The sequence below is a fragment of the Filicampus tigris genome, chromosome 5 (assembly GCF_054856515.1).
Source record: "Filicampus tigris isolate MCC_2025a chromosome 5, RoL_Ftig_1.0, whole genome shotgun sequence".
In the NCBI taxonomy this organism is placed as follows: domain Eukaryota; kingdom Metazoa; phylum Chordata; class Actinopteri; order Syngnathiformes; family Syngnathidae; genus Filicampus; species Filicampus tigris.
The window spans coordinates 5,682,517-5,696,245 of NC_141221.1; the positions used below are offsets into that span (position 1 = coordinate 5,682,517).

The 13,729-nt window shown below is 36.7% G+C and overlaps 1 protein-coding gene across 4 annotated transcripts in view; it reads left to right on the forward strand.

The window, feature by feature from the left end:
• The window catches only part of grid2 (glutamate receptor, ionotropic, delta 2), a 440,886-nt gene that overhangs the window by 75,241 nt on the left and 351,916 nt on the right, over positions 1–13,729 (forward strand). For all 4 annotated transcript variants that reach the window (XM_086031022.1, XM_086031021.1, XM_086031025.1 and 1 more), the window contains exon 2: positions 1,316–1,471. In XM_086031022.1, coding sequence (XP_085887148.1) covers positions 1,316–1,471 — 156 coding nt within the window. The remainder of the gene's footprint in view (positions 1–1,315; positions 1,472–13,729) is intronic.

Sequence of the window (13,729 nt, forward strand, 5' to 3'; positions counted from 1 at the left end):
TTTTCTGAGTTCAAAATAATGGAAATAGGTTGTGATTGAGGGTAAGCAAGTCGGTATCATAAATATTTCAGTGACGGTATAGGTGATCTACACCAGTGGTCCCCCACCTTATTTCTTCCATGGACTTTTTACTGACCAGGTTGCTTAATAAAATGCGACATTAACGAACGCAAATGCACAGTGTATTTTTATGTACCTTTGCTGGCAGCATATGGTGACTATGTCAATTCTTAAACATTCAGCAGGCACCGTAGAAAATATAAAGTGCATGAATGAAATGAGCAACACAAAACTGGGGTATTTTGTAGATATAAGAATAAACACAAAGCCATATTTTTATGCTATTATTTTAGCGTCATCCTGATATGCACCAACTTAACAATGTCAAACCCAGTGCCCATATAGACAGACATTTCACATCCACATTCACACGAAAAGAAATTTAGCCCCACATACGATGTAATGTACGGTATTATAATGTATTCAATCACAAAAGCATGGCACAATCGTCAAAAAAGAAACGGGTTGCCTCCAAGACAGCAAACCTCCCACAATAAGTGAAAGTGAGGACATTTTGAGATGCTGGTGGCCATGCTCAGTTGCCCTATAGAATGACTGTGTCCGTGCCGTTCAAAGGCAGAGACTCTCCATGCTTTGCTCTCTAGCCACAGCTATTTATGAAATTATAAGTCTAGTCAAATCTGATGCCCGCCGCGCTAATGCCTTGTCAGGTGGGCACAATAAGCTACTGTCCCAGTTCCATTCTTTAGAACTTGCACATTTGTCTGTAAATTTCTGTCATATTTTTATCAGACATGGATTAGCTACTAGCTAAGAATGATCATACATTTGCTTGAAGATTTTATCATATGCAAGTGATCTGATGTTTTCTAGAATTGTATACGGTTTTCATTATCTTCCTACCCTCTGTGGGACTTTGGTGATATTTGCTCTGCCGTGCTAGCGTGAGACTTCTCATTGAGCAATACAACACCAATTACAGGCACAGCTTTGCCAACTTAATCAGTGAGTGTAACCTTTCTGGTTATTAATATAACCCGCAGTCAATTGCACTCTCTCTCTCACACATGCACACACACTTTGCAGTCATTGCACTTCACTGCTTTGTGCAACACAATTAGTGGTCCTGTGGTTTTCTGGGCAAGTAAGTAATGGAAGGCTACAACAGTTTAATATTTGTTTGTACTGTATATTCTTATGGATCTACTGTATGCAGCAGACCCAACCCCCCAAAACAAGAAACAAAATGTGTTAGTAAAGGATTCAGCACTTCTGTCCAATTTTTCGTTGATAGGCGCCATCTTCGACGAGTCGGCACGGAAGGACGACGAGGTTTTCCGCCTCGCCGTCGCTGACCTCAACATGAACAATGAGATCTTGGAGACGGAGAAGATAACCATCTCTGTGGAATTCGTGGACGGGAACAACCCATTCCAGGCTGTGCAAGAAGGTACGGCGCCTTGTGTTGTTGTTTTTGTTGTTGTCATGCTGCTGATTCAGTCACAACTAGCTTGCTGTCTAAAGATATCTACATGTCAGCCATGAGAAGCTGAGCTAGTGTTACTGCACTCTATCACAGTTAATTACTACCCCACACTCTGATTTTTTTCATATGGAATGAATCTAGTGTTGTTGTGGAAATCTGCGGTTTATAGCCAAAAAAAAAAAGGTTTTTATTTTATTATGTTTTTCAACAGCATACTTACTCGCTGTAACACCCTTGCCACATACTGTCTGCAAACATAAGTGACTAAACTAAAATGGCAGCCACATTTCTCTTCATAAAGTCAATTCCATTTCCAAAGCAAAGCTCGCTTTGCTTCATGTCAACGTCTGATTTGTGAACATACTGTATATTGTTAATCATCCTCAAGTATCTGCTTTATAAAATGGCATCTTAGCTCAGATGGTTCTTCTTTTGGTTCTGAATGTGGAGACTTGCTCAGTACAGGGGCAGATCTATTCTAATGGCATAGAGGGCCACAGACCACCTCAAAATCCTGAAAAATTATAAACTATTTTCCTTATCAACTTTAACATAAAGCTGTGATGTAGCAATTTGTCATAAATGACTGTGATATACCAACGCTAAAATCTAATTGCTCAGTGGTTTGGTTTTGGTCATCCTAGTAATTTCACTGCATTATTTCGCAGAAAAGTATCTTCTGTATTTACTCGAAACCGTTTTCCTCATAAAATGACAATTGTTTTTATTCTCATGAAATCATAGCTTTACTCTTGTAAGGTTGACTTTTTTGGACTAAAATTGCAATTATTATAATTGTTTTTTATCACTACTCCAAACAATACATGAAGCACAGCTTTTTTTCCCTATGAACTCAACATTTTCTTGTATGATTGCGTTTTTCTCGCAGAATCACTTTACTTTTCTCAGTCAACCTGTATTCATTTATTCTCCTAATTCTTTGACTTTCTTTTTTGAGTGTGTCCGTCAACAGGGACAATTAAGGGGAAAAAAAATGAGAAAATGAACACTTTATTTTTGTAGGATTGTAACTGCATACAACTTTTTTTGTAGCTGGTGACTACTGTGTTTTTTTCCGTCGGTTTTGCCCTATTACTCCTTCGGGAACAACCCTGATAATACAGACTGTGCAATTTTTTGAATTAATGATTTAAAAAAATATATACATATAATTATTAGTTTATTCATATAGTTTTACTGCTACTGCTATTTTCTATACTGTTTCTTTCCAAGATGGATTTAAATAAACAAACAAAAAATGTTGCTTTGTGTAATTTGAATTTAGGTAGACCAAATGTTCTTTTCATTTTTATTTTGAATCTTAATGATGGTGCCCACTGGCCACTAAGTCCCATTTATGGATTGCACAGTGAATGCAGCCTGTCCTTCTTTCCTGTTGCTTGGTGTTGAACACACCGCCACTTTGTCGGCCAGTCTCACTGATGGCCTGCCCCTCTGTATTTGGCTCACTGGCAACAGCAAACACTTGTCCGTGTTGGTCAAGGGAGGATGGAACCGTACAGACGCAGAGTCAAAAGACAAACGTATGGCTTGTACCACTTCGCGGTAGTCCGTAGATTGCTTCTCAGTAACTTTGGGACAATGCAAGTGATTACATTTAATTCGTGCAGATACATTATTATACCAAGCCAATACTAATACACTTAGCGTGTAGTGCTGTTAATGGCTAATCCCGAGAGTGACAGTGACATTATTAATTTTTTCGCAGAACATATTGTCTGTGAAGTTATATGATCTGTATGTACAGTATCGCTGCACAATTTGGGTTAAAATATCACTTTATTAAATGTTTAAAATTTCCACAATATCAGTGCTAGTTTTTTTTTTTCCAGCCCATCTATGCAAATTCACACTATATGTTAGCATTAAGAATGTTATTAATGTTAAACTGTTCCTTAAAACATTCTGTACAATTCATAAATGTACTGTACATTATTTTCTGTAGAGTAACATTTAAACTGATGTTTGACAATGGATCTTCCACCGTATGTAAAATACCAAACGATCCAAAAGTGTTTCCATAATGCTGTTAATGCAAAATGCCACTACATAATAACCTTATAACAATGCAGGCGCAGATAACAATAGAGTCACCCATCTAGATTTTAATTTCCAGCAAATTATCCGTTTAAAAGATTTATCCAAATGATTTACTGCACTCCCTACCCTGAAGGTTTTCCGTGTGTGTGTTTGTATGCGCAGTGTTTATTAGCTTTGATGTACTCGGGTATTCCCACGCTCCCATTTTTCTCACATGCATGTCAGTTAAATGTGGATCATCTCCTGTCACTTTTATTTACATTTCACTCCCTACAGCCCATCATGTATCGCCGTAGTAACCCAATACTTGCAGAAAACAGGTGTTAAGTGTGTGTGCATATGCGTGCGTGTGGCAAGCATGTCGGTGTGTCTGTGTCGTCATTGATTCAAGCTATGAGGATCGCCTAATTGGATAATAGTCTATGGGAAGGCGGGAGGCGAGGAAGTGTGAGCGAGGAGGGAGACCCGCAGGGGGGAGGCAACTCAATAGTTGTCTTGGCTTATTTTTCATATCCGCTTAGGCCTGACACATATACGGCACATTTACTCGTAGCAACACGTGCCCTCAACTTCTGTGGCAATATTTCTTATGCTACTGTAAAAACAACACTGGGGAACACCAACTTTGCCTTTCCAATTTTTTTTTTTTTGCAGGAAAGGGTGATATTGTGCAGCGCAGATTGACAGATTGCCATATAAAATGTCCTCTGAGAATAAAAGCACTTTTACTTGTGGAGCCAGCAGTTCATATACCACACTGTTTGTATGTAGCAGATGGACACAACAACTTAACCAAGCAATCACGTGTGCCGGTTATTAGAAGTTAACTGATAGCGCCACTAATCGGTAAATCCCACAAAACTCACTGCAGCTCTGCTTACCTTTTGACTTGAACAAGCTATCAGGGGCCTCACAACCATGGAAGATGTGGGTGTCTCGTCAAGAAAGTGCCTCTCTGGGATAGTGTTTTAGGTCATGTAGTTACTTAAATGCGCTTCTGTATTTTCTGATCTTGTCATGAGCGTAGACACTCGGTGTGGGGGTGGTTATGTAAATTAGCGCAGAATGGTTTACTCACAGACACACTTTCAGAAATGGGCAGATGCAAAAATATGTACTTGGTTGTTTAATGTTGCTCTTAGGTCATAGGGTAGCTAGATAGGTGGTCAGGAGATTATTTGTATATAAGCAGTTAAAACGTCAAATTTCCCTATCAGATGTCATTTATATGTACTCTAGGACAAATTTCGGACTTTGACATCAGCCTAAACACATGAGCTGTGTGTATAATGCGCTTCGCTAGACCTCATTTTAGCCAGCATTAAAAGGTTAAATGCATAGGTTTTGCGGTGAAGAATATCCTTAGTGGACACAAACAGATGTATTTGAAGCAGAAAACATTTGGTGGTGTCCAGTGGTGCCTTGATGTCATGATTATGGTAAATGTTATTAAAATACTGCCTGTTCAACAAATAAAATAATTTTATTTCCAGAGCGGGCATTTTACTAAAATTTCCCGATCGGCTTGCAGCCGGGGTACACTTCCACCGTCCGTCTATCCGTCTTTTTGTCTGTCTGGAACATATAGTAATCGCCTATAGGCCGGTCCGCCTCGCATTTTAAATGGAATTCTGCTCGCGTTTCCATCTACCAACTTCCACTAGCACCCCTGATGACTTTGGAGGTTCTACCACAACAACTTGAAAAATTGATGTGAAAACGAAACCGAGGTGTAAACTGACTCAGGCACGTAACCCAAATACTGTATTCCAATCCTTGCAAGAATATTTTGTCTTTGATCTTCCCACGGCAAATTGTCCATAGTTGTTGACGTGGAACATTGTGGCTGTGAGGGGGGGCAAAATGTTTCAAACAGTTGCAAAGCTCAATTTTCATGGTGGCTAAGTCGAAATGGAGCATGTGAACAATGATAATAAAAAAAAAAGCTTCATCTTCCCAAGTCCTTAATTAAAGTTTCAAAGGATTAGAGTGAGTATATTTTTGTCATCTTTTCAGTTTATCAGTTGTGGCAGTGGAACTGGAGAGGAATTATGTGGCGTAGTGCTAAAGTCAGCATGAAGCGACTGCCTTCAGGCTGTAGGAAACACTCGACTTTGAGTGTGATGTGAATAACTAAATGAGGCTTTACCGACTTGATGAGTACACATAGTCGGCGTGCGTGCGTTGGAAAATAAACTTTTAAAAGGGCAGCAGAGTGTAAATATAACCTTTTACATTTAGTATTTATTGCCTTCTCTTTTTGTTCTAACTGTATAACATTAAAAAAATAATAACCAGGAAAGCCTCATTGAAATTAAAAATCGCCTTTAGAAGAGTGTTCTCGCCAAGACAGCAAGTGGTAATGGAACACAACTACAGACAAATACAAAACAAGGACATAAGACAACAACATATCCAGTTAAACCTCAAAACGTTCAGCCATTAAATAATTTAGAATCTGTTGTTTTGTAGTATTAAAAAAAAAAATATATATATATATATATATATATATATATATATATTTTTTTTTTTTTAAATACATATACTCTTTATCTTAAAAAGCTTTTTTTTAATATTAACCTAAAAATAAAGTGTTTATTTTATTTTGAGTCTATTATTAATTTAATATTTTTGTTTATCTATTATCGACAGTATATTCTATACATTTTATTTTCATTTGCTAATACCAAAACCCTATTAAACTATTACCTAATATACTGTCAAAAAAAAGCGTTTGTCAATCTTTGAAGATGTTATGAAATTTATTTATGAATAACGTGTTGGAATAGTAGTTCTGTTAAAAACAAGCTTCTTCTTAAATTTGAAGAAACCTGGTTTCAAAGCATTTTGTTAAAACCCAAACTGAGAATATATATATATGCAGATCAAGGAAAGTTTTACCTCTGAACAATGTTTAATCTCGTTTATCGATAAGTCAAAGACCTTTGGTTGCTCAGTTGGGGTCTGGTATTCTCCCTCTGGCCATTGAAACTGGTCGATTAAATAATATTCCTGAAGATGACAGATTACATGTGTGGTTTGAAGAATGTGAAAAGTGAATTTCATTTTCTTTTATATTGTACACTTTGATGATCTAAGAGAGTGCATGGTTAATAATCTTGAACGGCAGAACCCTGATATCGTCGCTGTCCTGTGAAAAACGCTTATCTTCAATTTTGGAAACTTTTTTTAATTTTCGCTTTAATACGACGCCTGTAACGCGGAAACATGATTCATGTAAAAATAAGAAAATGAAAAAAAATGGAGATAAGTGTTTTTCATATGACAGCGACGATACGCTCTATTGGTCAAATGAAGAAACAATTAAATGGCTTTTTGATTTTGATGTTTTTACAATTGCAAATTTTATATCTAAAGCTTGGAAAAGAAGGCAATATTGACTGTTTTTGACATGAATTTCTGTCTGCTACTCTTGTTGTTTTCGGTCCTGGTGCAGAGTCATCTTGTTTGGTGTTTTATAAGCCCATGAAGGGCTGGGCGTAGTATTGTATGCATGACATCATAATAAAAATATATACATTGACATTTTTGACATTGACATATTTGTCTTTGCCCTTACATTATTTAAAATAATGGAAAAATAGTTGTTCTTGTCCCTGGCAACTGATCTCAAACCAACCAAAAATGTAAAATAATTTATTTAATGCAATAATATTCACATTAATTTCAAACGTTTTTTTTTTTTTTTTTACAATTTTTATATTTATATTTGTCATTTGTATGTATATTTTCTTTGCTAATTTTTTGAAAGAATGAATAAATTTTTTTTTTTTTTTTACAAAATGTTTTCTGACAATATTCATTTATATGCCAACCATGTTTTTCCAGTACGATGTGCATTATTGAGTTCCCTGTTCTAGACTTGAAATAATGTAGACCTTCAGTTTTGAACAATTTCTAACTCAATTCCCCAGTTCCCTCATACGTCAATCATATAGTTGAGTTGTTACTAAAATGGGTCAATCATTCAGACCACTCAATCATCTGATTAGGACTCCAAGTTTGCTCAAGAGCCAACATTGTTCCTGTCTTCTTTTTCCGCCTGCTCCGTCTTGCGACAATCTCTTTACCCTGGCAGCTGTAGCTGTGAGCCTTTTGTTTTGGCACACGCTCAGGCCCTCTTGTGAGGATATTCTCCTGTAGGTCTGCGACAGACCCGTCTTACACCTGACATTTGTGTACCTCTGCTGGCATAGCTCGCCATGTGCCACTTTAATATTTGCTTGTCGGCTGCTGTCGATGTTGACCTGTGTTCTTAATCCTCTACTGAGCATCCCCGGGATTACCATCGCATTTTGTGTTCTCATTCATCTGTTGCGTGCTCAGTTTCTCTTGAGGAAAAGAAACAGTACCGTGTTTTACTTAATGCCTTGTAAATTTCCGTTGAGATATTTAAGTAGCATGTGAGCATGAATGGTTGTCTGTTATGTGTGACCAATGTTTTCCAAACATTCAGGTTTAATTTGATGAAACAAAACATGTTTTTTGTGAGCTTTTATTTTATCAGTAATGTATCTTAATTTAAAATGTTGCTAAATAAAACAACCATTTTTAAAGTTTCATTTTTACGAGAAAAATGCATTGAGATACAATTCCAAAAGGTTTTTTGTTATTATTAAATGCATAAATATTTTACAAGAAAAAAAAAGGTGAAATATATTTCCAACCCTATATCTTACAGGAATGAAATTGATAAAATGCTTTTTAAAGATAACATTTTTACAAGAAGAAAACATTATATAAAAAACCCTGCAAAGCTCATTTAATTAAATTATATTAAAGTGATTTATTTATAAAATGCCCTGTAAAATGTATTTAGTCATATTCCACAAGAAAAAATAAAATATATTTGTCATATTTTACAAGAATTAACTGTTATGAAATAAAACTCAAAGCCAATTGTGTCAAATATTATGAAAAAAAGTTATTTTTATAGGACAAAATGTAACATGAATTGTATTTAATAAACTACATTTTTATAAAAATAATGGAGGATAATAGTATAAAATACAATTTCAAAGTATTACAATGTTATGAAATAAGCAACATTTAGCTACATAAATTCATTTAAATAACAATACAATGTTTACTGGATTCATCATTCATTTTCCCACTTTCATCACCGTCAAACATCTTTTGTGTTTCCTGTTCTTTTCAGTCCTTCTGACTTTTGTCTTGAAGTTGGATGAGTGTGAAAAGGCTTTGGCAGGGGTTTCCCATTCACAACTCTTACCTTTTTTGAACGAGAAGCAACGTGCTGTTTTTGTGTGGCGGAATCCAGCAGCTGACAGCTGGGAACAAACCAGCGGGACTGTTTTGGAGAATGTGCAGCCGTGCGTGCACTCAATTTGGGGGTGATCTGTTGATGGGTCGCTCATTTGCATAGTACAGCTCTATTGAAATGTTTCCTTCCTGCTCCTACTGAGCTTTGACTGTCACACAAACTCCCTCTTGTACTGTTTGAGTGCCTGCTCTCTATATAAATAAACATCTCATTTGGGCCTGCTTCAAATTGCTTTGTTTCGTTGTCTTCGTCACTCTTAAATTAATGGACATTTTCAGGGCTTTACCATACTCAGAAGCAGAATTTGCAGGTGTGTCCATTTGCCATTTTGGTTTCAAGCAGAAATTTTAGGATTTAGGGTTTCTGCATAGACAATCTTGTCGAAGGGATTTTGCCTGATTGCTACCCGATTTGAACTACAGAAATATGGGCAACGATAAATTGCAGAACGATTTAGGGCTGCACGATATTGGAATACCATGTGATATGCGATATGGGTTTTGAAGATACTGTAGTAGGGGTATAACGGTACGCTAAATCACATTTCGGTTCGGTTTCTTGGAAACTTCAGTTGGGTATATTTTCGGTACAAAAACCTGATTTTTTTTTTTTATATGTTTATTTTGAAAATATGACAAGTAAATGGTACATGTTTTTTTTTTTTTTTTAAATAATAAAAGCGAACCATTCGGGTGACATTCTAAGAAATTACACCAGAATAAAAAATACACTAACAATACAGATCTCTTAATTTTGTAAATTATTATGACTCTTATAATAACACTCAGCAGCAACAGCCTATGACACATCTAAGTATTCAAGTTAAAGACAAGTTGTCATTACAGTACATATACACTTTCTGTGATGGGAAAAAAAAATACAATAACAGTTACAATTATTGCTAACTGTATCAAAACTCTTTTTATAATGAAATACAGTAACTTTAAAGTCTGTATGAAATTATTTACACTTTATAGGCATTGAAATCTTTGAATGTTCAACAGCATATTGTAACGAATTGGGTTATCTGTGTTGTGGTCGGATTTGTGTTTTGCTGAGTTGGGATATTTCCGAGGTTCATGACTGCATCCTACAGCTTGCGAGAGAAGCAGCGGAGAACAAAGAACAGAGCTGTACTTTGTTTTTGGCTAAGAATACTGCTTGCTTCCTCCTCTAAGAAACATTCAAAGTCGGATGATGTCGTTTTAAGTGCTATTATGTTAGACGTGCTAGCTACAGCATAGCCGCCGATCTCATGTAGCAATGTCGGCACACAACTTTAGGACTTATACACGGACCTTTCCCTATCGGCGATTTTAACAGGGAAGCTAGAATGTTCCCAAATAGGAGACCGCAATGTACGGGGGACCTTCGAGCTCTGCCCGTGCGTAAACTCGCGCTAATAAGTGGACCGAACCGAACGCAAGTGGACCGAACCGAACATGCCATACCGAAACGTATTAATACACCCACATGTACCGTTACACCCGTAGAATATAGTGAGATTGATATTATTGCGATATTTAACATGTGCCTATGAAATTACATTTTTATTAACCAATGAAAGAAATTGATTTTTTTCATGCGGCAAAATAATCAAGCTCATTGTATTCTTAGCCCATCAATTGTGATGTCCCTAGATACTGTTCACCTATTGGATGGTGATGCGCATTTAAGGTTGCATTAGACCGTCATTGTGATGTGCATTTTGCATGGGCCATTATCGCGATAACAATATTTTTTCGATATGTTGTGCATGGTGGTCGAGTTGATGACTCACCATTAAAGCATCTAATTAAACTCAAATAACTCACATTTCAATGACTTAACATTTGAGTGGATGATGCAACAGGGGGAAAGCCATATTTGATGAGCAAGTACATTTTCAAGTCTCCTGGTTATGAAAAATACTGAAGACCAACATTGCTGGAAAAAGTATTATTCGTTCATTCATTCATTCATTCATTCACTCATCCATCCATCCATCCATCCATCCATCTATTTTCTGTTCTACATATCCCATTCAGGAACGCAGGAAGCTTGAGCTGATATGCTGCAAAGCCAAATTTGGGTGAAAGAAAGACTCCACCCAGTACTGGTGTTCAGTCATTGTTGGATAAGTTAGGCATTCCTCCATGATTTTTTTCCAAGTTTAGGAATGTTAATATTAGTTTCATGATCTTTATGTGCCCATTACTTGTGACACATGTCCTCATTCCGAGATGGACATTCCATACCATATAGTATAGTATAGTAATGGCGATGAGGAATTGTTTGTTTCTGCTACTAACGCTGTGCAAAAAAAAAAGATAAAAAAAAAAGGAATTGAGTCAAACATGCTTTACACAATATTGTAATGTGGAGTGACATGGCAGACCATGATATGTGCTTTTCGTGGACAGTGAATACATTTTTGTACTACATCCTTTCAGAAGTTTGCTCTCTTGTTATCAAAAATCATCATGGGGCTTCTCGACCAGTGGAAAGAGCCTTTGAATAAATTTCTAAATGTCCCTGGCAAACCAGGAACCCCCTCCCAGTAACATTGAATGATTTTGCATTTTCTTTCAGGCACATTGATTTATTTTACTTGACAAAAAAGTACATTTCAAGTATGTATCGTGGCGAAAATGAATAAAACCAAATGCATTTTTGATTTTTGATGAACTGTTTTTTTTCCCCAGTCTCATGCTCTTTGTCATTGCTGGCCTCTCTTTGGCGGACGCTCAGCACCCGCTTGACTGGCTGTCAGTCAGCACACCCAGTTACCATAGTGACATCTCCAAGTAGTCTCCTTCTCCTTGACAAATGCGTGACGTGCCTAAGTCACTCAAGTAAGACTGACATGCAGGCAAACACGGTAAAAGGAGAGAGGTGAGTGGAAGAATGCAAAGAGTCCCATCTTTTTGGTGGTGTGAGCCACAACCACACACATACGTCCGTGTCTTCACTGTTTATACAAAGTATCAGGGTCACATGTGAAGGGAGAAGCGAGATGTAGCAAGCACACTAATGAAATACCTTGGCGGAGCTGACGCAGTGCCGCCAACCTTTGTCGCATATACTAAAAGATAAACACATGCTGGGTGATGACATTTTTTCAGTTGTTTACAGAACTGAGCTGAAAGTCCTTTCCATCATACTGCTCGACTCTCAAAATTGATCTTCACATTGAGATCAATTATATTTTCATAATTTGTGCCTTGGTATATCGTAGTTAGCATGCCTGCCTCACAGTTCTGAGGCTCCCGGTTCCAAATTGTACCTATATCTCCATGCTGTTTTTTTGGCGGCTCACTTGTGCTTCTCTGTTTGCATTAGCTTTTTTAGATTCAGGACTTTAAGTGTAGAAACCTTTAGTTTCACCACTAGTTGTCATGGTAACAAAATCCATACTCACCATACTAGTGCCCAGCAATATATACAGTGGGATAAGGCTGGCCCTTCAAAATTGGGCCAAATTGAGCAAGTAAAAAAAAAATGCTGTAATTCTTGAACATTTTGACACAAAGCATGTGACAGACATGTTTAGACACCCGGGAACGGTTTTAAATTGTGACAAAATATGTAGTGTCTGCTTGGAGTTGTCAACATTATTTGACTCCAATTCTTAGGTTAAACATTATGCCCTTCCTTTCATTTTATGGGTAACCCACTTTTCCTGATTGGAAAAAAAAGGAGTAATTACCCCTTGGAATATGTATATTACATTTCTTTCACGTTACACTGGGTGCATTTTAAAGATCACAGCCCCTTTTCCTGGTTTAAATTGTCAGGTATATTCACAGTAATGAGTTAATATCCTGAACATTATTTGTGCAAAGATTCTTACTCTCTCTATTTTCTTTTTCCACAATCCTCATTCACAAAGTCCAATCAATTTTAAGACTCCGAGTAAGCCCTAAGAAGACCTTCGGGAGGAACACCTTTCCTCTGGAAAACCTTGATGTGTTTATTGTGTATTTATTGTTGCCCTAAAGAAATCGTAACACACACAGAGTCACACTTATTTTTCATTTCCAATTTACTCTGCCAGTAGAGTTGTTTTGTTTATTGGGATTTGTTTGGGAGTATGATTGCACAAAAACTACTGGAAGTGCAAAGCCGATAAGATTAGGTGCAAATCAGGATAACAGTACAGATGCTTCAATTTTCTTTGCTTCTTTCCATAAAAAAAATGGGTTAATTTTCCAGTTAAATTACTGGCATTTCAAGTAATACAGTTCCTCTTGCCTCTTGTATATTTTTCATTTAAATGCAGATGGCGGTGGGCTTTAATTTGGTGAGAGGCCTTTTATCATTAAATACCCATTTTTGGAATAGTAGCACACACTGTTATTTTAAAATGTAAAGTGGAATTTAAAACAAAAATGTAAAGAACCATTATTGGTGGAATGAAGCAAAATATACAGACACAACACTGAGGAGCAATCACGTCTGATTCTACTGGTATGCTAATCGCCATTAAAGGTGCCATCTGGTAAGATCATTGTTAATATGGCACAAGGGAGCTTTTGTTTTTGCCAAAAGAAAGGCTGTAATTAACTTAAAGATTACTCTGACCCTTCAAATCTTCAAAGGTTTTAAAATAAATGCTACAAACATTGCTACTGTATACTTTGTTTCAGACAACACAGTAAAGAATGTGACAGATTTGGAACCATGCTGGTAGTCTGCAACCACTGTACTTATTTTATATAGCATATTGAAAATACCACTATTTTTTTTTATAAATGTAAGGTTATACATTTGAGCAACGTGACCTTTAAAGGTCTTACGAAGCATTACATTACATAGCTTTCTTCAGCATGTAGGTCCATAACATAATATGACTATCGGTGCAAATTTTGTGTGCT